General features: G+C 41.4%; 1 protein-coding gene across 10 annotated transcripts in view; it reads right to left on the minus strand.

Annotated features, from left to right (window-relative positions):
- Positions 1-27,494, minus strand: part of RBMS1 (RNA binding motif single stranded interacting protein 1) — a 213,570-nt gene that overhangs the window by 70,732 nt on the left and 115,344 nt on the right. For 7 of the 10 annotated variants that reach the window (XM_047721891.1, XM_047721893.1, XM_047721888.1 and 4 more), the window contains one exon: positions 21,632-21,807. In XM_047721891.1, the coding sequence (XP_047577847.1) occupies positions 21,632-21,807 (176 nt within the window). The remainder of the gene's footprint in view (positions 1-21,631; positions 21,808-27,494) is intronic. The other 3 variants (XM_047721889.1, XM_047721898.1, XM_047721892.1) reach the window with 1 other exon arrangement.

Here is a 27,494-nt window from a genome sequence, read left to right on the forward strand (position 1 = left end):
TGTCTCTCTCTCTCTCTCTCCTAAAAGTAACACTGGGATTTTTGCATTCTACCCCTATATTACAAAAAAGGAGACTAAGTTTCAGGCAAATTTGTCCAAGATTACACAATAATTTTAGTAGAATACCACAGAAAGTAGAGCCCTTTCTCTTCCCATTGAAAAACCCACAATGCTAAGGTGAGTAACCTGTAGGGCATTCAGGTTCTACTGACTAGCAGACAAAAACATCAGACAGCTTGCTGCTCAGGAGAGAACTGTACCAGATACTGTCACACCAGAAATAATCCGTTTATAAAGAGCACCTGAAAATATGGGAGAGGGAAGAAAGAGTGAATTTATTATCATTTTCAAGCAGGAAGAAGCAGCCTTATGGAGACACCAACAGTAAGGGGTTATGGGGAAGTTCTCAATGGAGACCTGAGACAGCTCACTCCTAAGACAGCCTACAGCACAGGTTAGAAAGCCACAGTCCATACATGATTTCCATATTAACAATGAAGAAAATGAAACTTAAATATTTAGTGCATTCCTGGGGTGGGCTTGTAACCAACCTTTGTTTGTAACTCGTAGGTCCAGGGCCTGAGATCAGGTCTTCCGTTTCTAAAATGTTACACATTTCTAAACTCCAAATCATATGTTTTTTCTCTTATTTTTTGAGAAGACAGACCAGGTAAACTGCATTCCTTTATATCCCACCACAAAATGAGGGAAATGCCCAGTGGGTGGGCAGAATGAGAATAAATCAGGTGGCCAGTGTTTGTTCGACTGGTTAGAGTCTGTTCCAATTGTTAAATAATTGTTAAATATAATTCAATCAATTATGGCTGTCAGTCTAGAAGGGGATGCTGAGTGGTAGGAATTCTTTTCCCTCATGATGCCATGGGTGAAAGTTTCAGAAGGGTGGACGTCACTTTAGCATTCATTCCAGGCTAGGGCGCGCATGGTGTCATAATTAGTACCCTAAGCAGATAGTGACTGTTCAGAGTGAAGGTCTGTAGTATTAACTTCACCCTGGATTTCCCGGAACCTAGCATAGTAAGCACTCTCAATACATATTTGCTGAATTACTCGAGAAACACATTTTCTCCCAATCTGGGAAGCCTTCTCTATTCTCTAGTCTCCAGGGTCTTAACACCTCCCATGCCTGCCCATTTAAAAACAACAGCAACAGGGGGCGCCTGGGTGGCTCAGTGGATTAAGCCTTCGGCTCAGTTCATGATCCCAGGGTCCTGGGATGGAGCCCGGCATCGCATTGGACTCTCTGCTCAGTGGGGAGCCTGTTTCCCCCTCTCTCTCTGCCTGCCTCTCTGACAACTTGTGATCTCTCTCTCTCTGTCAAATAAATAAAATCTTGACAAAAAAGAAAAACAACAACAACAACGACAACATTTAGTTAGAGCTTCAGCTCTTTGACCTCTTTTGGTACGGGTCTTTACAATTCTTATCGGAGAGGGGCTACAACATTATTCACCATCAGAATGTACTTTGTAACTGAGATATGCCAGCCCAGATGTGAATAAAAATATTTAAATAACATTTTTAAATGAAATTTTAAATAAACACTTTAAATAAAATTTAAATGAAAATATTTAACTGCTGATACGACACAGTCACCAACCAATCAAAACGTGTAGCAGCCAGGGGACTTTCCCAGTGGTGAATGTGGCACTGAGCCAATCTCCTTCCTTCGGACTAATAACCCACTTTCCTGTTTTCCTAAATGGAGATTCTGTGTAGCAAAATTATATGAAATACGAATCATCATATCCTTAAGACACAGAAAAGTCACAGAAAATATCCAAATCTCCTTTGTATCTATTTCTAAATTTAATCTAAATTGACCCGAGTTATCAGATCTGACTTGAGCTTGAGGTGATAAGTTACCATGTCATAAACAGACTTAAGCTTCCATTCTCTAACCTGGACTCCTAACTAAAGACATATAAACCAACAAAGAAATGGGGTTTGAGTGAGACAGCCAGCAAGCCAGAGATGTTACACATTAACTCTCTCAAAAAGTAAGGCTCCAACTGAGCCTTTCATTTGTTTTAAGCCATTCTTAAAAGCTAAGACTTCAAAGGCAATACAATGCAATGGAAGAACCAAAAACAGCCTACTGGTCTCGGGTCCAATAACAAAAGCCTCTGAACACTGCAGAATTCTGAACATTTCTTAAAGCTTCCAAAATAACACCATAGAGAACTTTTATTTTTCATTTGGGTTCCTTAATCTATTTAAACTACATGTAATTATTATGCAAACATTCCTTTTCAGAAAAACAGCTAACTTTGCAGAGGAATGGCTACAAAAGAAAACTCAATGCTTGCTTTTCCAGAAGTACTATGAAAAAAGAGATCCTTTCTTATTACCAGTGGAAAAAAAGAAGTGCAAAACCATTGTCAAAGAATGAGTCTTTGTACTTTAACTTAAATCATGTAAGAAATGATTATCAGAGAAAGAATGAATGACTTTTAGCTAAAAACATAAATCACCGTTAGTATTAACGCAGAGGTGGAACCATGGATGTCTTTTCCTTTCTAAGTAAGGGCCAGCAAATGCTTAAAAGACTAAACAATATTCTAGCCTCTGTAGCTATAATAATTCAAACGGTTTCATTTCAATAAAAAAAAAAAACCAGCATATTGCTCACAAGACATTTCAAACCATATAACCACGAAAGTGAACACAACCCTACAAAAACACAACATTCTTGAACAATAATTTTTCATGTAATGGTTCTAACAATATGCTGTGCTTGCTGAAACATCATTTTTTACCTTATTTTTTTAAAATATTTTATTTATTTATTTGACAGACAGAGATCACAAGTAGGCAGAGAGGCAGGCAGAGAGAGAGGAGGAAGCAGGCTCCCTGCTGAGCAGAGAGCCAGATGCTAGGCTCAATCCCAGAACCCTAGGATCATGACCTGAGCCGAAGGCAGAGGCTTTAACCCACTGAGCCACCCAGGCGCCCCCCCCCCTTTTTTTTTAAATAAATTTTTTACCTTATTTTTAATCCCACTGATAGTAACCAAGTAATATCCAGTGACACAGAGGACAGTCACAAGAATGGATTTCACTGATGTAAGAAACCAAGTAGGACTGGAGTACTGGACAATTATTTGATGTGGAATGGTGATGAACACAAGGCAGGAGGGAGACTAATGAGTTTCCTCACTGGAGGTCATCAAGTATGGGTATAAACAACCAAATTTGAATACGACGGCTGAAACCAACTCAAAGGTCTGCCTGGCCACCACTTTCAACCATGGAATGTGCAATTTTTGAGAGTTACAGTTTTACCAATCTCTAACACCATGTAAGATTATCACAGGAATCACAACATTTCTCAACTGAGGAATTTTGCTGCATTTCATGGGTAATATCTCCAATCTAGCCTAGCAGCAAACCAAGAGAGGCTCTGATAGCCGTAATTTTCTATTTGAATAGACTGTTTATACTTACAAAGTGCTTTCCCATGATCTCAGTCTTAATTTAGTGTTCATGCTTGAGAAAGGAGGCTAAAATAAAGGGTAACAAATTAGACATTGTCCATTGCATGGCAAATGGTCAGGGGCAATATTTCTGAACTTTGACCACTCTAGAATAGAACAATGGCCTGCACCGTCATTATCTCGACTTTTATTACCTGAAGCAAGTTTTTCTCATTGTGATCCAACTAAAGAATGCTAACTACTGCCCTTCAAACACAACGTGAAAGGAAATTATTAAATAAATCCACCCATAAAGAATATTGGATATTTCTTTAAGTGGGGGGGAGTGTATGCATCTGACACTCCAAATGGTCCCTACAGACATTCTGTAAGGTAACTCATTCAAAATATCGTCTTTACCAGAGGAATGAAAAGATTATCTAGTTGATGTTATTTCATTATTTTACTTATAAAAGTAAATACAACATTATCCATCTACTTAATGATTCAAACACAGAAGTTGTGTGCATGTATGTGTACGTACATATGTTTGTATATCTGTGCATGTATGGACAACCTGTCCTGCTGTAGAAAGGACGTAATGTGGGTCATAAAAAGACATAACCTATCGGATAAAATAAAGGTAAAAATCAATGGCAAGGAAGACAAGACAAAGGGAAAGTAAGGCAGGAAGGAAATGGCTTATTGACAAAGGTCAATTGTTTCAAGTGCCCCACTTGTCATCAGTGGCTGAGCCCAAAGAGCCTCTCTAATGACTGTCACCAGGGCTGATCAAACACAGAGAATGACCTGGAGATCAAGCACCTGATTGGCAAGAAATCCATCGTAAGCAGCTCTTCAGCTGGAGCACAGTTCGATGATAATCGGCCCTGATGACGACTCTGAAACGCAAGTGTTAAGTGTAACCTGAATCATGACAGAAAAATGTATTTCCTTGCATCCTATTTTTTGAAAATTGACAATTCATATAAAACATATAAGGTAAAACTCCACATGGTCAGAAAATCTGATACATTAACCTATTTCTTGACTAAACGGAAGACAGCCCAGTTACTGATTACTTGAGAGATACAAATCCCTGCCCTGTTAATGCATTTTTATGCAGAGATATTAAGTATCAAAAAACACGGAAGCAAGCAAAGTTCTAGGCCCCCAATAAGACAAAAAGGAACCCTATAATTCTCCCTCTTCTACACCACAGGGCTGAAAGGAACTCGCCAAGGGTTTTAAATAGCCTTCATTTCACATGCCAACTCTGACGGTTATTTGTGTAGGGAAGGATTCTGAAGCCCAGCCAGGCCTAGCAGGAATGAATGTTCTCATCAATTTATTAGCAATTCTGACAGGAAAGAGGAAATGAGGCGGTTTGTTGCCACTTACTTGTTTGTTCCTTATCTCAGTTCAATTTGCTGATGTTACCAATGACGACCTGGAGGCTTACAGTGGTTGGTGATTTATTTACCATTTCTTTTTAGATTTATTAATTTGTAGCCTGCCTTATTACAAAAACTATCTGGTATGTTACAGAAACATACACATAATAAGATAATAATAAATAAATAAGAAAAACAGGGTAAGAGAGAAAAAAATACATATCCTGGGGGAAAACAAACTTTGTCCCCGTGGCAAATTCTAAAGCCTTCATTTTCACTATGGGCTTTTCTGGCGTGGAGTAATCCACTTTCACTGACAGATTAATTGCTCATGTCAGTGAGTGTTTGTGCACATGCGTGTGTTGTGTGTGACATATGTGCCTCAGAAACAGGTCCCAGGTTTGGCTATCAAGGAAAGAATGCTTCTCCAGTTAGAGATTTACACTCATATTTTGGACTTTGTGCCGCATAAAGAAGCATCTTATTCATACATTTATGGTATTTGCTTATAATAATAAAAGCAAAAATAAGCAAATCACACAGTATGTTAGAGGGCAGTATTATGACGAATAACACAAGGGAAAAAAGGGGATTGAGATTAACAATGTCAAGGTCAAGTGGCCATAGATTAGTTTTTAAGAAGGTAGCCAAGGTCGGCCAGCTGAGAAGGTAACATGTGAACAAACTCTTGAAAGAGGGGAGGGAGTGAGGCAGGAGGACTAGGGAGGAGCAAAGCAGGGAGGGGAGGGAAAGCAACACAGGGCTGGAAGGCAAAGCAGGCCTGGTGGGCTGGAGAAATCCTCAGGAGTCCTCCATAGCTGGAGTGAAGAAGTAGAGAGTGAGGGAGACAAGGTCAGAAAAATACGGGGGAGCAGCAGCAGATGATAGAGGATTTTGCAGCCATCCCCATGTAAACTAGTTACATGACATGTAAACTAAAACCATTTGGGGTCAATGAGCTAGGGCATGTGAGTTTACCTGTCTTTGGAGACAGGGCCTACCTGTACATTTTGTGCAGATGAAGGCAGCATCAGGGTACACAGATGTTAGGCACACACCCAAAGATGTTTATCTTTATGGCTCATATTGGCCCACAACATGAAAGGACAGGCTCAGATTGTGACACATCCTGGCAACTGTGTCCGTGGGACAGCAACACTCCTAAGATCTTGCTGCTGGGGAGGTTTAGAAGTTAACAGCAATATGAGGGGAGAATGAGGGTTGCCTAATTTGCTGTGATCTGAGATCATTTATAAAGTGTCACCTCCTCGTTTCTCTTCAATGTGTTATTAAAATTCTTCCTCCTGGACATTTGTGAGCGTTGGACACGCTGGAGGGGGACACTGCTCTATAGTGTAACTGTCTGCACAAGCTCAGGAAAGGCTGGTACTGTGAGAACAGACAGCCAAACGGAAAGGAAAGCAGAGGACAGACAGTAGGAGAGGAAACGCACAGAAACTCTACTATGGTGACCTACTTCCAGAAGAAGAATGTTCCTTCAAGCTCAAATCTGGAAACTTATCAGTCACTCATAGTAGATAGAGAATGAAACAGATGCATAGCCCACAGGGGGTTTAGAAGCTAGAACCAAATATTTTAAATTGTGAATTATAAAGCCACCAAAAAGCAAATGAAATAAACTCCTATGGCTAAAACACATATCCAGGCAACTTACTGAATGTTTTCAGTCTTCAAACATTAAAAAGAGGGACAATGAATTCAAGGCAATTGATTCAAGTCAATTCCAAGTGAAAATAAGTATCAGGAAAGCACATTAAAAAAATAAACAACTTCCTTTTACAAAAGACGTCAATCAAGCTAAGAGTTGCTGGAAATCATGATTGTGCGTATTTGCTGATTTTTCTTGTTCAATGACAGTCGAGGAACAGTTGTGCATTCACTTGTGTCTTTATAGGGGCAGGAAGAGAAGAGAGCCGATTTTCCTTTACAATGGAAATGCCATTAGATATTTTAAAATACCAGCAACCTCCAGCAGGTCACTTTGACATGAAGGATTGCCTTACAAACTGACAAGAGTGGACCAAGCAACGTTCCACCTGCTGTGATTTTTAAAAGGGGTAGTCGAAGACAGAGAACATGGGAAGCATTAATTTCTGCCTCTTTCCAAAAAAGTTTTTGGAGACTGCTGGCAAAAAATATACACCAACACCCCAAGACAGAAACGGATATGGAGAGTTCAAGGTGAAGGGAAAAAATAAACCCAGGAGTAGAGCGTTACAAAGAGAGGCCAATTAGAAAGGGAGTTCCTGCCAACAGCCAACAGGGGATACAAATTTGGCTCACAACTTCCTAGTCTTCAAAATTAAGAAGGAAATTATGAAACTGAATGTTCAGTAGAACAAAAGCAAGCCCAGAGCTTAGGGGAAGTTCATCTGGCCCAGCTTGAAGGCCAGAAGGTACTTCCTCCTGGGGGTCTCCCTAAGAGCCACCCCCAAGGTACAATATGTCAGATGACCACCTGGGGCCCGAGATTCCCAGGTGCCGAGGTGGAGGGGAGATTCCACAAGGGCAAACAGCTATGTGGTTCCCGTACTCTGTTCCTGCATCCTCTGTGCTGCATCCAGGGATAAAATCCACACTCCCCAGGACAGCAGTTATCAAGTTAGGTTCTTGAAGAGATGCCTTAGGAGTTCCACCATTTTCTGTTTGAATTTTATTTCTTAGTCTTGAAATAAAATACCAACAGGAAATGCAAGCAAACCTTCGGCACAACATTAACACACTGGCAAACCATCCCATTAAGTCACTTCAAATGCCGACGCCGGGCAAATGTGTCCTCTGCCATCTCTCTGTGTATATTTCAACTTCTTAAAAATGAGTCACAGATTAGGAAAGTTAGAACTCTGCGTTGGCATTTTGGAGATTCAAGTTTGCGCATGCCCATTCCTATAAAACCATACAAACGGCCTACACACGCATCACACTCAAACAAATGACAGGAGCAGGTACAACGAGTTGGCGTCCACCCTCAACCACGATCCTACAGCTGGTTGGTACGACAATAAGCTGCCTACCATGGTGACTCATGATAGCATGACTTCATGAAGACTGGTAGTGACTGGAAGGGTTAGGTGCTCCTGGTTGGACTTCAGTATCTATCATGAGGCATTCGAACAGCTGCATTAATTGAGATCCAACATCAAAACAAAATATTCCTGGTTCTCCCTAGCTTCTGGATCTGATTACTTCAGGAAGGTCCTGAGAGAGATCAGGCCCTGAGCCGAAACCAAGGGCCAGCAGCTTAACAGAATGCATCACGCAGAAGATGTCTCCCTGGTTAGTTTTAAAATGTTCTTTGTATTTATAAAATACATACTTAAAAAACCCCCCAAAACCAAAAAAAACCCATTCATTTGAAACATTTTTACTATTAAAGATTCCGTTAACGATTTCATTTTGCGAAGAGCTTTCCTACTAAAACAGTGTCTACACCGCCCTGCTGGGGTAGCTCTATCATGGATGTGGGGATATGGACCCAGCAGCCGCTGCAGACTGGAGGGGTTGAGGGAGGCTCTCGTTCCAACACTGAGCAGCCTCACCACGGGTGGACATATGAATCGAATCTAATACTAATCTCATAAAATATAAACATTCCCCTTTTCTGTGTTGCCATGACAAGGCTGGGAAGCTCGGTGATGAAAAAAAGAACTACAAATCCTTCAGGCCATTTTTCATAAACCTAATTTCTTCCAACAGCTTTTGACCAGAGGTGGCAGTGGAGAGGTTAAAGTTACGTTCTTTGGCAGGAAACTGAAGTACAGATATTTCCTACTCCTGAGTAAGGAAGGGCAGAGTTTATGATTACTATGAAAGAGGCAAATCAGGGTGGGGTGGGGGGGTGTTGCCAGAGACAATGGGATTTATTCCTAGGACTGCCACCTCCTAATTTTGACTCAAAGAAGGTCATTTAATCCTCTCTGAGCCTTCTCTGAGTTTTATCAATTTTAATATGAAGGGACTGATTCAGAACCTCTTAACTGGGATGGTACACCAGAAACTTCTGGGTGGCTTAAACAATGCATAATGGTAGCAGTAACATTAATACATACCAGGAAATGGGGCGAGCACTCCACACCCATTAGCCCTTTAGTCCCCCCACAAGAACCTTGTCTTGTAGGTACTCTTAGTACCTTGATCCTACAGGTGAGGAAGCTACAGCACAAAGAGGTTGAGAAATTTGCCTCAGGAAGTGGCAGAGCCAGATGAAAGGCTCCACGGACTGTGCTCGTTAGTACAACTCTATGTCAACACTGCCACTCTCCGTAGCTGGCTCTCCAAATCTTCTGACTCAGAAACCGAAGGGCCCAGACAGCCATGCAATTTTTAATTCTGGTGAGCACTCCTCATCAACAGCCATTTGACTAGAAGAGATGTAAAATTCTGTGATTCAGACTGGAGAGGGGAAAAAAAAATGCAATAAACTTTTTAATTAAATAAATGCTCAAATTCTTTTGTCTCAAAAACCTGAGTCAAAATTAAATGGCTTTTTATCAGCTAACTGCATGGTATCAAACAAAAAAAGATAATGAATAAAGGGATAGTAGGAAAAATTGAAGACATGAAATGTTATCTAGCCAGCTAAGTAAAACGACTACACAGGGCCATTTAAGTAGATTAAGTACTGGAGCAGCAAAAGCTATGCCTATAAAGAGGCAATAACAGTAATATTTTCATAATTCATGGCTTAGATTTAAGGGTGACAATGCAACATTTTGGAAAAAACCTGGAAAGGATCTGTGCTCCTGTCCAAAGGGGCTGGCAGCCTAATTTGTTTCTAGGATCACAAATGACTGCATCTTTGTTTCATCGTTAAAGAAACAGGCCTGATGCTGTCAGAAACCGGCCTTTGCAAAGCTGAAACTCTCAAACTATGCATGTAAGCGTGGATATTCAAAAAATGCTGGTTTTTCATAAAGGTTCCCTCTTGACATTTGACACTTAACAGAGGCAGGAGGCAAGAAAAAGCCATGGGACAAAGAGAAAAATAAAGAAGACAAGTGACCCTGGCCCCACAGACAATGTGGACAAGCTTAAACCTGGGACAGCCAAGTCAGCAAGGGCACAGCCAGAAGAAAGAGCCCATGTCCCCGGGTAAAGCCATGAACTTGGTCAGGTTTGTCTGTGTTATGAGTGTACTTCCTCACTAATTCTAGATCCCCATTTAGGGAAACTCATCCTCCTCTCCTCCCACTCCGTCCCACATCTCTGTTACAAAATCTCTTCTTAAAAGTCTCCCAATATGAAACCACATGATCCTATCAAGGGAGTTGCAAAGCACTTTATCAAACAAAAAGCAACCTTTAAAAAGTTTTAAGCCCCAAATACTGAACTATAAAACTTTAAGAAGATAATTACATGTTGGAGGAATATATAGATATTACTGTTGACCATGAGGACTGTATTGACTGCAAGTTTCTAATATACACGATTCCACTGGTGAATAAACATGGGTAATCACTAGTCTCTCTCCTACACTGAAGATTCCCTAGTCTGGAACTAATGCACTTTTTCCATTTAATCAGCACACCAACTCATAAAGCAAATAGGTACTCAATTTGAAAAGTTTCCTGAGTGGATGAGAATTTCCAGGCAAGAAGAAAAATAAGCTCTTCCTCCTGATCCCCTTCATCTGTAATGGTATCAAATTCCTGGTTTCCTAGACTCAAAATCTTACACTCATCTTTGAATCATCTTCGTCCTTGGACCCACTCCCTTCTTCCCATTCCATCAAGGGCAAACCCCGAGGCAGTAAGCATCATCTACTGTCCTACTCCCAGTGTAGTACAAGCCTTCCTCTGGCATTAAAATCCCTCATGGTATGGTCTTAGTGAAAACGGCAGGTGGCCAGACTAGTCCTGGCTTTACAGGGAGCTGAAGCTACTCATCCCACTCTGAAGACTTTGTCAAAGGCCAAGCTTTTCCTGATGCCCCCCAATCACATGCAATTACTCCCCATTTTGTAACTTCTGTAGCATCTTCTGCACTCTCCTATGACCCATCACATTCTGGCCCATGTGATGTGTGACGTTTATTTTCTATGTAAGACAAGAACCTCCTTGGGAGCCAGAAATGTGTCTGGGGCAACATCTAGCCAGATCAAAGGCAGGGTACTTAATAAGGAATGGAATTTCCCCACTCACTTCTGTTCAATTTCTCCTCAAAAGGGGCTTGGCCTTATTTATGCTAATAGCAAACTATAATGCTCTCTTGAGTCCATTATTTTCTAAAGCAGTGCGTCTGATTTTGTCAGACAGTGATCCCTGCAAGATGTTTCTTTCCGTAGAGGCACTAACCCCAGGCACCAAGCAGATGCCACACTAGGTCCCCTCTGTGTGCTGTGTGATCTGGGGGGGCTGCACATGCTTCAGCTAACCAGAAGTTGAGTTTCATAGAGCCAGCTACATGGAAACAGATTACTTGGTTAGTTGTGGAGAGAAACGAGTTCCTCCTCTGTCCTCCTGCCTTTACTTTGAAATTTGATCCTATTGGCTATTTAAGCGCACTTAAGGAAAGCTGATTTTTCTAACAAAATCTTACCGTGACTATCACAGCTGTGTGTCTCTTCTAGGGTTCTGGAGAAATGAGTCTTCTTGTATCTTGTGGTCAACAGAGGAGCATGGATGCTGGCGAGGGGAGGATGGAGGTGATGAGCTGGCATTTGGGGTGTACTTAGGAAGGAGAACACACAGGGGTTCAGGGGATGGTCTCTGGAGTCGGACCGTCCGAGTACAAGTCCCAGCCCCATCATTATCAGCTGTATTTTCCTGAGTCATCAGAGAAAGAACCCTCTCTCCATTTTATCTTTAAAACAAGGATAATACCATGGCTCAGAAAGTTGTTCTTGAAATTAAATAATAAATTGACAGAGATATTGGCACACAGTAAGCATGTGACAAAGCTTAGCTGCTGGCACTACACGGGTATTTACACATTATACAGGTTTTTTCTCTCACATGCATTCATTTTGAAATGAAAATGAGGAAAGGTGAAGAAAGAGACTGCAAATTTCTAAGGTACGTGATCACCCAATAAAGAAATTCTAAGTCTAACCAAGCACAAAGGCCAAATCAAGATTTTAAAGGCTTTTATTCCTGATGACAGGACCTTTACTCTCATATAAGGGTTAAATAGCCCCAGCCATTGCTACAGAAATCTAAGGTTCCTCTTAAGGAAAATGGAATGAGCATAAAGTAAATTCCAACTGCTCACAGAGAGAAAGAGTGGTTGCTCTTTTAGAAATTCTTGTGGGTATGGCCATTACCTTCAGTGCTGGCCTCCAATGAGATCCTGCTAAGGCTAGTATGAACACTGGTGTGCCAAAAGCTTGTGCGGTATTTGGGCGAGACAGGAGAGAATGGCTCTAATCACATACAAGAGTAACAAAAAGGAATCCTAAAGAAAAATGCCAACTGACAATAAGGAGGATGGGTTAAATCTCTAAATATGCATGCTTACCAGCCAATTTTACACTGAGGATAAATCAGACAACAGACATCACTGAAATTTTCTGCCAAAATATCAAATATTGGCAATAATTAATATCTGCAGCTTCATATACTTATGACAAAGACACTGGAAATCTCTTAACTATAATTAGTTTTAATTTGGCTGCAGCATATATTTGACTCGTGGAGGGATTAGGCAGAGGGAAGTGAGTCATGTAGCCCATCACCCACAGTCCGTATTTCAAGAAGGTTTTTGTTCTAATTGTATAGCAGTAACTCTCAAGGAGGGATTAAGTATTGTGTTAATTTTTGAAAACTGTCCACCACTTAATAAAAACCAACTGGTAGTTCAGATGATCAAAGTGAAGAAAGAGCTGAGAGAGGTCTAAGAAAGAGATGGTTCTCTACTGGAAAGGAGGTATTTGTGTGGCTTTTTTTTTTTTTTTTTAAATGCTAAAATTACTTTTGTGAAATTCTGGGATTTCCAAAGTCTTTAGACTGTATCTTGGCATGTCAAAAATCTACCGTACAGGCCAGAATTCTTTCTTACCATGAATGGAAATGAAACAATATGAACGAGAAAATGGTTCTTTATGGCACAGTCAAGAAATGAATGAGTAAGAAAAAGATGAAGTTAAATATACTGTTGGGTCTTAAAATCCACAAATCTGTTTTGACTTTTTTTTTTTTTTAAGATTTTATTTATTTATTTGACAGAGATCACAAGCAGGCAGAGAAGCAGGTAGAGAGAGAGAGAGAGAGAGAAGCAGGCTCCCTGCTGAGCAGAGAGCCCGATGCGGGGCTCGATCCCAGGACCCTGAGATCATGACCTGAGCTGAAGGCAGAGGCTTTAACCCACTGAGCCACCCAGGCGCCCCTTGACTTGTTTTCAGAAAAAAATCACAAATATGAATTCTGGCTTAGTCTCTAATACTTCATGTTTTGATCTTTGAGTATAGAACTTCACTGGAATGTTGTCCATTAAGAGAGACTTAATTACAATTAGTAATACAATATTTGTACTCAGAAGATTAGGCTGCCTTTTTATAAACTTTTTTTTTTTTTTTTGAAGATTTTACTTATTTGACCGAGAGAGATCACAAGCAGGCAGAGAGGCAAGCAGAGAGAGACAGAGGAGGAAGCAGGCTCCCGCAGACGGGAAAGCCCGATGCGGGACTAGATCCCAGGACCCCGAGATCATGACCTGAGCCGAAGGCAGAGGCTCAACCACTGAGCCACCCAGGTGCCCCTAGGCTGCCTTTTTAAATGAAAGAGACAAAGTCTGAAAATTTCACATCTTAGACCACACTTTTCACCAAAATGCCCAAGTTCCTTTGCCTAAACCCTCAGTGAGTTATTTATTATGTGATATCCTACTACACTAGCAATAACAGGAAAAAAACCAAGTCCCAGAAACTATTCGTATTAGTATTTTAAGAATCTTCTAGATCAAGAAAGAACTCTCAAGAAGCTAAAAATTAGCTGCTTTATGGAACAAAAACATTTAAAACTTTATTAAAAGAAATCCTGTTATTCATAAGATAAATGATATCTGTACATGGGCAAGAAGCTATAGAATAGTAATAAAAACAAAAGTGGCATGAATTTTCCATGATTAACTCTACAAAACTCATTATAACTCAATTTCACTTTTTGGGAGGTTTTTTTTTAAGTACATCAGTCAATAAAGAAAAGTACCGTTTTTTAAGAGACACACTTAGTGAGAGAACAACTATCTTTCTGCACTCTGTGTTTTTGTCGACTTAACTTTCTCTTTCCCTGACTTTCAAAGGAATCTAAGAGATGAAAATTTGCTAGATACAGTTTTCAGTAGTCTTATAAAATACAATTTTTAAAAAACCTAAAATTTCAGATGGGTTTGGAATACAACAGAGCTCAACATGTCCACAGTTCAATTATCTGAGATAGTCAATGCCAAAGAAAAAAATGGTCTGTCGGTCTTTCATTATTTGGTGTGTGTGAGTAAAATAAAACACAATCAACCACCAACACCATCAGTAAGACACGACTACAACTTGCCTGGAAAACAACACCTGAAGAGTGAATTCTAACTTAAGGAGAGATCACTTCCTTGTATCAGCTTCTAATTTAACCCTACACCAAGAGCATCAGGTCAGTAAAACTCATACTCCTGACTTTGGACTGATGCCTCATGTAGGCAATAAAACCTTTGGTTTGTGTCTTTCATGTCTGTATAGCTATCTGAATACAAAGTATAGAATTCATGGAGAGAGAGAAAGAGTGTGTGTGTGTGTTTCTTTTCTTAAAAAATGCAGTATCTCAGGGTATGTTCAGACTTCTGGGACTGAGTCATCTGGAAATACCTGAATGACCTTGGATCACCTAGCTCTACAATTTCTCTTCAATATGGAAGTGAGAACCAGTTCTCTCTTGGGTGGAATGATTTTTCTTCACCACAGGATCACTGTTTTGAACTTTTATCCTTCTCATGTTATATAATTTCCATAAATTGCAAAATTTACCTAGGATTTCAGGATATTGGATCAAGCAGGCTCACTGTTACTTTCAGAGTAAACACTGAAGGTAACCTCATAATTGGGTAAACGTTTTTAATATTCATCTTACTAGAACCTTTTATCTTGCTGAAAGTAGTCTAATCATTTTGGATTACAGGGATGATCATTTTATTTCATTTGTAGAGAAAAAACAACTTTTAAGATTTTATTTTTTATATTATTATTATTTATTTGAGAGAGAAGATAAGAGAGCACAAGAGAGGGGAGGGTCAGAGTAGAAGCGGACTCCCTACTGAGGGGGGAGCCTGATACAGGACTCGATCCTGGGACTCCCTGGATCATGACCTGAGTGCCAAAGGCAATCACTTAATCAACTGATCCACCCTGACACCTGAGGAAAAACAACTTTCGGCAAATAGATTTCTAAAAGAAATTTTAGAGTTAGAGAGATAAATAAAGATATATAGAGAAAGAATATAATCATTTCAAATTGTCCATTTTCCTGATAGTTGCCCTAATTTCTTTTCCTGTGCTTTCTCTCTCAGTTAATGCAACTCAAGTTTTCCCTTTATTTAGAGCTAAAACCTTACAGTCATTTTTAATCATGCTCAAGTCCCGATGTTCTATCTCCAAGACACCCTCGTGCAGCCCCAGCACCTTCTCCTCTTCCTACTTCCTATCACTGTCCTAGCTCAGGGCTCCATCTCCTCTCACCTATGAGAGTCTCCTCCAACCCAACCTTCCTACTTTGGGTAGAATTATCATTCTGAGAGAGGAAGAAAAACAAACAAACATTGAATTATGCTTCTCTTCCACTATAAGCGCTAACTCCTCTGCAACTGAAGAAAAAACTCCAAACATTTCAGCTTATTATGCAAAGTGCTAATGCTATGCCCCCAACCTCTACCTCCAGCCCCATTTTGCCCCATAACCACATTCTTCACTCTGGTCACCAGAAGCCTTGCTAACTAATAATTGCTGAATCACAGCTATCCACCAAGAATTGTTCGGTGCGCTTTCTTAAACAGCCAAGCACTGTCCCACCACGTGGGCACCTTCTGAGGCCTGGAGGACACTATTATTTTCACCCTGCGAGAAATCGTCCCTGCCCTTCAAAGTCGAGATGCCCTCTCCTACTGAGAGTGACCCCAGTGCCTTGGCGTCAAGGTTAACAAAGTCTTCGTCTGACTTCTCACAGAACACTGCACTGATTAGGTTTGGTTGTTTAAGTCTACCTCTGCTGACCATATTGTTTTTCTGTTTTGCCTTTTTTGAAGAGTTGTATTATATTCAAAAGAATAAGGCAGACTTGCAGAAAACAGAAAACAAAGGAAAGGAAATGAAATGTATTGGGTATTACAACCAGGGAAATGAATGACATTCAAAAAATATTTCCTTTTAATTAGTACCAGGCTAAAATACTGTAAGCTAGATTTAATTTCACATTAACACTGAAATCATGTTTTATTGCGCTTTGAAATGAATTAGGTATCTATTTGAATGAAAGAACAAAAAATGGTTGACCAAGATTGGTTTGGGAATGAAAGAAAGGATATAGAAGGTAGGAGGAGCAGAAACACCTTCTTTTGTTTTAATATCAATAGACTCTCTCTGCTTCAAAATAAGTTGTTGATAAATGGAGTAATCTAGACTTTCCCGTGAGATTTCAATACCATAGTAACCTCTAAGCTACTTCGCCATAGCCAACAGAGACACATAATCTGCTCCTACTGCAAACCAGAAAAAACGATGAACCAAACCTTACACACAGATATTGCTTTTAAATCTTCAGAAAGGACAATTTGGACACAATGGAAAATTTACATGCTATAGTCATTATTATGACAAAAAAAAATAAATCATGAAGCTGAAACCAGTCTTTTCCAAGTACAAGAAAAAAGCCTCAAGAAGACGGTGGACAGTTATGTAGCTATGTTAACATAACCCACTTCCCTGGCTTTCCCAGCTTTCAGAATCAGAATCTGGTCCCCCCACCCTTCCCATAGATGCAGGATTACATATAATTTAAGTTTACTGTAGTAGTTAGGGTTTTGAGAAGCAAAGACACAGGCACAAAGGAGACTAACATTTGTTCAATGACGACTGTGTTCTAGGCAGCAGACCAGCTCCATTCCTCAAATAACTTGATTTAATCCTAATCACAACTTCATGATTTAAACCTTCTTTGACCCATTTCACAGGCTCCTGAGAATTAGGAGGCAAGGAGCCTTACCTACCACTGTGGTTGGTTAAGTCTAGGGTACCAAACATTTACCATGCTGACCACCGTGATCTCATAAAGTAGGTAAGAAATCTATGAAAACGAAACATGGTGGCGCCTGGCTGGCTCAGTCGGTAAAGCATGGGACTCTGGATCTCAGCATCATGAGTTCGAGTCCCACATTGGCTGCAGAGTTCACTTAAAGAAATAGCCTTAAAACAAAAAAGATGATGCACTGCCAGCATTATATACCATCACAGACACACCGTGGGACAGTGGAACAAGCACCTGGAGAGCAGAACTGTATGAAAATAAGATGCTGACTGTGAGGCGGTGACACAGAAAAGGAAACTAGGAGAATTTAGTGTGGTCCAAGCATGGAGGAGGCAGGATAAGTTTGGCCTTGGCACTGGCCTTGAAGAATCAAGATAGGGAAATGGGGAGGAGGCGCCTGGGTGAGGCAGCCGCAGGAGCAAATAGTTCTCACTTCTCACAATGTGGGGAGGAATGGAGAAAACATCCAATTCTTCTGGCAGTGAGAAGGAAGAAGAAAGGCCACAGAATCTGCAGGACTTGGGTACTAAGAGAGTGACAGGAAATACTCAACCACTGCTCCAAAGCTTCAAGGTGAGGTGAGAGTTAAATTTAGAAACACGATCGTTTGGAGAGGAAGGTAGCAGTGTTGAATTTGAGGTGATAAAAGGAGACTGGGAAATGTGTAGAAAATGGGGGACAGTAGAGAAGAGTCTTACAGGAAAATGAGGCTATAGAAGAAGGAGCCCAGAACTGGAATCCAAAGAGCAAAGAGTTGAGGAGAATGGGTAAGAGTAGGAAAGAGCCAGAGAAAAGACTGCTGTATGTCCCACTTTCGCATAACACGTCAGAAACATTATTATTAAACGTTAAGGACCAAATAAGGTAAGATGGAGGGAAGATGCCAGCGCAGTTTCAGGTGAGAACTTGAAGGCAAAATGCCAAGGGTTAAGGTGGCAAAGGAAGTGGAAACAAAAAGAGCCCTCGGCTCATCTGTCCAGCAAATTCACCTGAGAAGTTTGAAAGAGAGAAATAAAATGGTACCAAAGTCAAGCAAAGTCATCTATTTGGCTGGATATTAGAGAAGGGAGAAAATTCAAACTGTCTGAGGTCCTGGGGTAACAGATCATTCCTTCCTGTTACCCAGATCATTCCATTCCCTAAACTTGCTGGTAACTGTGCTGATGGACTTTCTGAGCAGGAAACTCCTCAGAAACAGAAGCCAAGTTGCAGCAGCCTCCAACAGTCATGAAGCTCCAACCTCATTTCCTACACACACCCACCACAGTTTAGAAGTTTCCCAGAGCTGGTCCACTTCTCTCATTAAATCCTCCTAGAGAATGCATCTACTTTCAACCCCTATTAGCTTACCACTGCGGCCACTATCCCATCTCCACCTGGTTCTTGACCAGCCTAGACTCTGTGGGTAGCCAGGAACGCAACTGGTCCCTCCAGCCGGAGCCCTGTCCTGTGACCTTAACCACGGTGATCTGTACTTCCAGGGTCAGGAGTCTCTATCTGACTTGGGGTGAGGATGCTTTCTCACTCACCACCATTTCTTCTTCTTCTTCTTCTTTTTTTTTTTTTAAAGATTTTATTTATTTATTTGACAGAGAGAGATCACAAGTAAGCAGAGAGGCAGGCAGAGAGAGAGGAGGAAGCAGGCTCCCTGCTGAGCAGAAAGCCCGATGTGGGACTCGAACCCAGGACCTGGGATCATGACCTGAGCCGAAGGCAGCGGCTTAACCCACTGAGCCACCCAGGCGCCCCCCCACCATTTCTTCTAACACAGCATGTGAATATTCAACTCCAAACGTAGCTTTTTAAAAATATTTTTTGCTTTCCTCTCCAGTTTTCACAACTCTTTTATCATTCTTGCCTTAGACTCATGCACTGTTTGTATGGAAGTAGGTCACTACTACAAACATTCTTAGAATCTTTTCCCATCTTTCTTTTGGACAAGCCTCTGAAATAACCAAGACCCCCCCGGGGTGGGGTGGGGGTACCCAAGTTATCTGTTTCCATTGTTGCTCCTCCTGCCATTCATCCCACTGGGTCGATTTGAAATTATTGCGCTAAATTTGTAATTCGAAAACATTTTTTTTCTTTTTCAGATTTCTGAATTTACACCTATCTTTTCTGAGCAGTTTTGATACCGACTTTTCTAAAAAAATCTCTAATTATGTCCACTGGGTTTTTTAGGCTGTAGGATGAGTCACTTTTCCAATAGGATGAGTCACGTACATATCACCAACTAGTAGTCTTCATTGGAAACAATTAAGCCCAGAACAGGAATGCTCTTTTTTCCTCTCCCTCTCTCTATATTCTAAGACACAGAATTCCAGCAAGTCAAAACTGTCCTTACTAGAGGCTCTGTGGTAAATGGAATGAAGCTTTCAACAGATACGGCTGCGGTCCCCCCTCTACATAACGCAGATCAGGAGCACCACCTTCGGAGTTGAGTATCAAACCCGGGGTTCTGCCGATACTGGGAAAGTGATGGTGCCAAACGTTTATCGCTGCTATTGATAACAGCAACACACGGAGACATAGTAAGATAATCCACATACATTCAAGAGACCGAGAACCAAAAAAGGGGTAAATTTTCTAGGAAAAGAGATGAAATGCTCTTCGACTTCCTCTGGAATATGATTTCACTCAATAATGAAAATTATCAGTTTCACTTTTCAAGTACACATTTACTATACCTGGAACATGGCATTACTCTTACTATTTTACGGTTACTGAACTCTGTTCTCCTTGATGTTAAAACTCACCTTACATGCTTCAAAACCAGCTGAGGAACTCTTTGTCTTTTGAAATCCTCTCTCCTTTCTCTTACACCTCAAGAACTTGAGGGTTAGCTTCACTCTTTTGTGTCCTACAGTTTTATTTTTAGCTCCTTAGACTTCATGGCGCTCTATCTACCTGTAATTATGCTGCAAAGGCATAAGAAGATGCCAGTCAAGACCAGCAGCAGACAAGATAGCAGAAGGCCTATTTGTGGTCTTGAACAGCTGCAAGAGGGCAGGGCACGGCTGGCCCAGTTCCCTCTGCCTCTGGCCACGCATGACAAACCCCGAGGGCTAGACTTGCTTTCAGCTGTAGTCCCTAGCACCCGACTGCCTGATGGCAAAGGACTTCGGACAAAGTCTGAGAAGGCTGGGGCACCTGGGTGGCTCAGTGGGTTAAAGCCTCTGCCTTCGGCTCAGGTCATGATCCCAGGGTCCTGGGATCGAGCCCCACGTTGGGCTCTCTGCTCAGCAGGGAGCCTGCTTCCTCCTCTCTCTCTGCCTGCTTCTCTGCCTACTTGTGATCTCCATCTGTCAAATAAATAAATTAAAAAATCTTAAAAAAAAAAAAAAGTCTGAGAAGGCTGATCAAAAGGGGAACCCAGGAAAGGCACAGGGAGAGTGCTAAGAGCAGCGGCCTCAGAAGAACTCTCCGGACCCTAAAGAACACCACCCACCATCCCACCCTTCGCTCTACAAACAAAACAAAGGAAAACCACCACCACCTCCTTATGGAAGGCCAGATGTTCCTTTTAGTTCCAATTTGGAAATACCGCCCAAGTTCTCAAACATTCTTTTTCCTAAAATATAAGTAACAAATCTGTATTTTTACCCAGGACAACAGAAAGGAGATGCCATTCATCAGATGTTGGCAAAGGGGAATATTTTTCAGGGACTAGGAAACATTCTTGAGTGGACATCTTCTTCCATGGTTATGTAAAACTTTTTTTTTTTTTTGGTAGGGGCCATTACTGTCTTTGGATGCATAAAAGCTGTTGTTAGATGTGGAGGCCTTTAGGGCTCAGAGTGATTAATCTTTACACAATGGTCCCTGCCGTGTACAGTTAGTGCTTCTGGCGCCTTGATTTACATTAGTGCTTTCTTACTTGGTGAGTTAACGTCATTTGCCAAGTAACATATTTATAGCCCGTTCTTCAACAACATTAGCATATAATGCATATTTACTTTGGAACCTTACACACACGCACACACTCCTTCACGAGACTCAGAGAGGGTGGCAGTGGGAAAAGAAAGAGGAATTTTGGAAATTAGAATTCCCCAACAGAGGGGGGTTAACAAACCAGACCACAAAGCTGCTGACGCTAGTGAAGACAGTATTACTTCCCGGCTAACATGAAGAGGCTTACACACGTCTGAGATTCAGTCGGATGGTAACTACCTTTCAGACAAATGGTAACAGCCAAAGTTTCTCTTCTTATGGGACAGACTGGCCCCCAGAGGCACTACCACAGAAAAAAAAAAAAAGAGCAGTCCTAAAAAGGATCCAGCCGTTAAGTTCTGCAAAAATTCTCGTTTTACCTCTTCTATGCCAATACAGTCAAATTCTGCCAAGAAGATGTTCCCATATTTATTTCGTCATACAAGCATTCTGTTGATGCTAATGCTGGGTCTGAGGACTGAAAACGTGGAACCGTCATCCTCAGCCTGTCGGCAATGAGAGTTCACACTTGCACTAACTGCCTGTTGTACGGCAACTGATATCCCTTTAGACTACGATAAAGGATAAAAGAACTATCTGTTGGCTGAAAACAACCAAGGAGAATAGCTACTTACGGCTGACACAGCTTCACCAGGTCCTGGTCTGTGGTGTTGGGAGGCAGCCCTCGGATATAGAGGTTCGTTTTGCTCAGCTGGTCCCATCCTGAGTTGCTACTGCTGCTGCTGTTGTTATTACTGCTGGTGGTGCTGGGGCTGGGAGGGGCCATGGGGTGGGCTGGGACCAGAGACTGCTGAGAGACAAAGACGGGGAACATTAGAACACCAGCTGCAAGAAGCGTGGCGCCATTCACAGGCCGTATGACCTCCACCACAGAACAGAAACACAGATCCCCGTCAGCGACTTTCATAGACACATTTTCATTTACATCTTAAAGGGCGCCTGGGTGGCTCAGTCCGTTGAGTGACTTTCTTCAGCTCAGGCCATGATCCCGGAGTCCCCGGATGGAGCCCCGTGTGGGGCTCCCTGCTCGGCGGGAAGCCTGCTCCCCCCCCCCCCCTCGACTTGCTTGTATTCCCTCTCTCGCTGTCACTCTCTCTGTCAAATAAATAAAATCTTAAAAAAAAAAAAAAAGACTTGCTCATTCTACAGAAAAAGCCCTCTCCTTCAACATGCAATTAATAATGGGATTTTATTCAGTATTCTCTCCATGCAACCTTAAATCGGGCTAATTTATGTGAGATTAACATATTCACACCTCTTAAGGAACACATCTACTGAGACTCAAAATTAACTTGCATGAAGTTAGGTGATAATATCATTTTATGATACAGTCATTTAGAAATCACTAGACTTTTGAAAAGGTTTTCAAATTCTGAATAACATTTGATTGAAAGTTGCTGATAATTTTATTGAGACTCTTGGGGAAGGAAAGAAGATTACTCTTCGAGTGTAACGAAGTTTGAGTTCCATCACAATGCTCAAATAAGGCAGACTTCACCTCGTTCTAAGTCTGGCCCATGGCTCCATTGAGACATCTGGATAAGATTCACAGGCTTGCTGCCTTTTGCACTGGCCAACCTTGTGAAATTTAACCCCTGTGAGAATGGTGTGGGAGTTGGAGAGCTTCCCGGGCTTTGCAGCAAGGAACGTAACTTTTCTAAAGCTTGAACCTAGGGCTCCGTGTGGTTTCACCGTCAGCAGCCACCAAGGAAGAATGTCTGAAACTGTACTCACACCAGATAATTCCCTGTTAACCCATCGAAAGAAACCACAGTCCTGTGCCCTTCGCCACACACATGACTTTTGAGGAAGTTAAATGGTTCGGTCTGAGATGGAAGTGAGCACACCCTGAACTGCTCTCAAAGCAAATGCTCAGCAGTTTCATACCGGGAGAGAATCTTTTTCACCTCACATCTAAATAATAAATACACTAACCTAAGGACTTCACTTATATTAAGTAACAGTTTGAAAATATGAGAGTATAAAATTTGTCCCTTAACATTAAAAAAATTTTTTGCAAGCCTAACAACCTGATTTTAACAACCACAAATAAAACTCTTAGACACATTTAAGGCGTAGTTCAATTCCACTTTGGAAAGTTCAAAAAGCAGAAGACTCCTTACAATAAATGTAACCCTGCCTACCTCGCCAGCAAGCTCAGCTACTCATTGTGGAGACCTGACTCTGTGCCCAGGCTCTGTCACGACCATCCCAGCTCCACAGGATCCCCCACTACACTGGGATCCTCACTAATCTACATGCGTAACCATTACTATGTATTTTTTATTTAATGTAGCACTGTTCACAGGCCATATGATCTCTACCACAGAATAGAAATACAGATCCTCTGAAGGGCCCAGTGTGCGGCTTGAACTCATAACCCTGAGATCAAGACCTGAGCTGAGACCCAAGAGCGGAACGTTCAACCGACTGAGCCACGGAGGTGCCCCTACTACGTATTTTTTTCTTCTCACTGCCCACGGTCCTTGCTAAGCTTACTGAGCCCAAACATCACTTTATCTCAAGTGATTCTCTCTTAGAAGGAGAGTAGCAAAAAGAGTTAACGATAATCAATGATAAATGAAGACTGAACTGAACTGGGAATAACCGTATTGCTTAATCCAAGAAAAAACTTAGCCGAGATCATATCCTATCAAATCTATTTGAGTTATGCCCTTAATAAGCTGTTGAACTCATATCCTTTGGTCTCATCACCAGTTTTTCTCTAGGGGATAAAGACTCTGCTTTCTAGAAGTAAAAGGAAGAGTAAGCATTGTTCCTTCCTCCGCCACAGGTGGCCCCTCAGATCCCCCAGCCATACTACACAAAGGCCTGTGTTCCTTCTCCAGAATCACTCCACACCAACTGTGCTAGCTGCTCCTTGCAATTAAGCCAGGCATCCCATTTGTCACTTCAGCTTAGAACAGAGGTGCTGGAAAGTAACACACACATCTGACCCCCCATCCCAAGCCTTTGATTTACGCAAAGAACTTATATCTCGGCAAGGCTGAATTTTTTCTTAAATAAATCTTTGATTAATGTTAGAGAACCTGTCTTTGCTACAAACCACAGTTCCTCAAAGTAGGACCCCATATGTTCAGTGCAGCTGTTGGGGGATGGAATAGGGTCACCTCCAGGGATAAGCCCTGGAGAAGCCTGAAAGAAGCCGGGGACCCCCTCCATCCCCTCCTCTAAGTAGCATTAGACCAACAATGTGAAGCAAATGAACCATCAGATGGTTTAAAGACTGCATTCCAAGTTTGCACAGCTCTCTAACCTCTTCTCTGGGGTAAAAAGTGGATGCCAGGTGTGGACTTGTAGGATTAAAAGAAACATTTAGGGGTATGATTTATTGAGAGATTATTTGGACATGAAAGGAGTAGGTTTTTATTTATGTATTTATTTTTGGCAAAAGCAGAACCATGATTTACATCTCAGAATTTACATAGCTGATTTAATATATCTTTGGCAGGCCTCTATATTTATTACAGTAATATTTTCTCACTCTGGGAAGTAGGTGTGGGGCATATACAGCCTTTCCCTGCTTCCCCTCTATTCTGCCCTATGGTGGAAAAAAGTCTCCCAACGTTCTAATCCCAGGTGGGAAATGGGGAGGGGGCGCTGAATGTGCCCTGAGGAGGAAGACTGGCCTCTGCTGAATTCTATACAGAATAAATTCAAATTAAAATGTTATCCAAGCATCAACTATTTCTCAGAACTAGCTAAAGACAGCTTATTCTAGGTTGCCTATTTTCTGCTGTAGAAAATTTTAGATCAAAGACTAGGTTTGTAAAACTCATTGAAATAAACAATTTAATTCCTAATAAAAGAATGAACACATGTTTAAAGAAGAAAATTCAAACATAATTAAGCTGTTTATTTCTACATGTTCAGAGTGGATGAATGATAATCACAATGATTTGAGTATTATTACTGCCATATACTCCATGTTTACTATATGCCACCGGGCTAAGTGTGTTATGTGCATTATCCTTCCTAATCCAATGAGGTAGACAGATGATTGTTTTCCCATTCTGCAGAGAAAGAAACTGAATCTCAACAGAGGTTCAGTAATATGCCACGGTCACACATTCAAGAGGACAGAGATGGAATCAAACCCAGGTCTGTTGGACACCAAAGCCAGAGCCCTCAGACAGTATTCCACATCGTATGCCTGAACTGTCCATGTCCTAAATGTGTTATCTGTATTATTTCATTTAGCTGTGCTCATCCTTCCCACAATCTCAATATTAAATTCGATTTCTCTGAAATGGGACACTTAATACCATTGGTGACTATATGACTGAGATATAGATATATATATATATATATTTTTTTTTAAGAAAGACAAAGGTGCCCTTAATTTAAAGAGCATACAGTCAGCTTGTGTGTGTGTGTTTAACAAAGTCAGCTTTTAAAAGGTTAGTTTGAAATTCTACCTTATATTTTTACTAAAAAAAAGAATTTTGAGGCAAAAAAATTTTGAAAGCAACAGCACATTACAGCTGAACACCAGAGTCAGCATTTTAAACTTTTTTTTTTTTTAAGATTCTATTTATTTATTTGACAGACAGAGATCACAAGCAGGCAGAGATGAGGAAGCAGGCTCCCTGCTGAGCAGAGAGCCTGATGCAGGGCTGGATCCCAGGACCCTGAGACCATGACCTGAGCCAAAGGCAGAGGCTTTAACCCACTGAGCCATCCAGGCGCCCCAGAGTCAGCCAGCATTTTAGAACAGCTAGATTAAACCAGTGAAGATTTAAAACTCTTATTCCCAGATTAAAATGCAACTGAAATGTAAACACTGACAAGACTTTAACTCCAACTTCACAGCACTGACCAATTCAAAACAGTTAACACTTTGTAGCTATGTACTCAAGAGCACAAAGGGTAAACTTTAAAAAATTTTCAAAAAAAGCTTACCAGCAGAAAATATTTAATCAAACTCCATTTTCATCACTGGTTGTCTTTTTGTATCTCCCCTCTCAAAATCCCTAAAGCTTCCCTGGAGTTTGAAAAGGACCCCTATCCCCTTTCCCATCCCTTGTCCCCTTGGATGAAGTATGTAGCTCATTTACACCAATTCAACCTAATTAAGGACCTTGGTGGCCGGCTGACCCCACGTGAGTGCTTACCCATCCCACAAGAGCCTAATAGTCCACCTCAGCCTTCTCTGGCCTAATTTCACCACTTCAGACCAGGTAAGCAAGCTACCCATCAAGCTCTCTATCCACGGGCAGGGCAAACAAGCTAATTGCTTTCACAATAACAATACCTGGGCTTAATTTGCACAAAAGTGATAGAAATTGATAGAAAAACAAGGTTGGTGGTGAATGAATGGAATGGCCATACTTGCAGACCCTCTCTGCACCCCCTGCAGGACTGGGTGTGGGCACCAGCAGGAAGTGTGCTTGTCAGCAATCAGGGAGAACTTCCTGTGTGGATGGCCCTGAGGCCTCAATCCTGCCAGGAAGGCCCACTGGCCTCCTACACTCAGACAGGATGATCAACAACAGGCACACAGCAGACCTATTCCCCTCTCCATCACGTCACCCCCACTCCGACACCACACTAAGTAGACTCTTTTATATAAATACAAGTCTAAATGTTGTTCACAAAAAAGGCAAAACTAAGCACTGGTGAACTAAAATATATTAGTAATCATGCACTGTTGTAGATTTCTTTTCAGCAAAGACAAAGAATAAAAATGAAATCTGACGTTATAAATTCTATGGTCTCATTTCCACCCTCCTACTAACAGGCTACAAGAACTGGGCTCCAACCAGTCTTAGAGCTGCAGCTCTCCTCCTTTCCCCCTTAGTCACCAACGTCCCTGGGGACTCCAAAACATTTTGAAGGGAAACCTAGAATCTGCCTTTTAATCATCCTTAAGTCTTCTTTAAGGCTATCAACCTTACAGTTTAAGGTTATGATCCAAAATCCAAAATCTCCATCTCCATCTTGCCCCATGGCAGGCATGTGCATGTACGCACATACACACACACACACACAGACACACACCCACCGCCACCATACCACCCCTGCCCCAACAACAGAGAGGTTTAACACATCAACTCTTTCCTTAATCCAGAAACAAAATAACCACTCTATTTGCTCAGAAGTTATGGAACATTGTCATCTTTCACCAGAAAATATTACATTATCAAACCTAACATGAACTGAGTACTGCGTAAAGATACTACATACGACACTTATTCCACACACTGGTTCCTCTCCATAAAGCTTTCAAGATGTAAAAGGAATTCAACAATTTAAGGGAATTATTGAACGGAGAGGGGGAGCATCCAAATGGGCCAGTTTAACCACAGTTAGGATATTTTCTTCGTTTTCTTTTAGACATCTGAATGGCTCAAAGAGGGTCAGGAACAGCAGCTATGAAAGATAAAAGTTTCTGGCACAGGGAACTGGGAAAGTACACACAGCTGAGAAGTGGGAGGTGAATTTGTGAGCTATGAG

Source organism: Lutra lutra, chromosome 3, assembly GCF_902655055.1.
Source record: "Lutra lutra chromosome 3, mLutLut1.2, whole genome shotgun sequence".
Classification (NCBI taxonomy): Eukaryota; Metazoa; Chordata; class Mammalia; order Carnivora; family Mustelidae; genus Lutra; species Lutra lutra.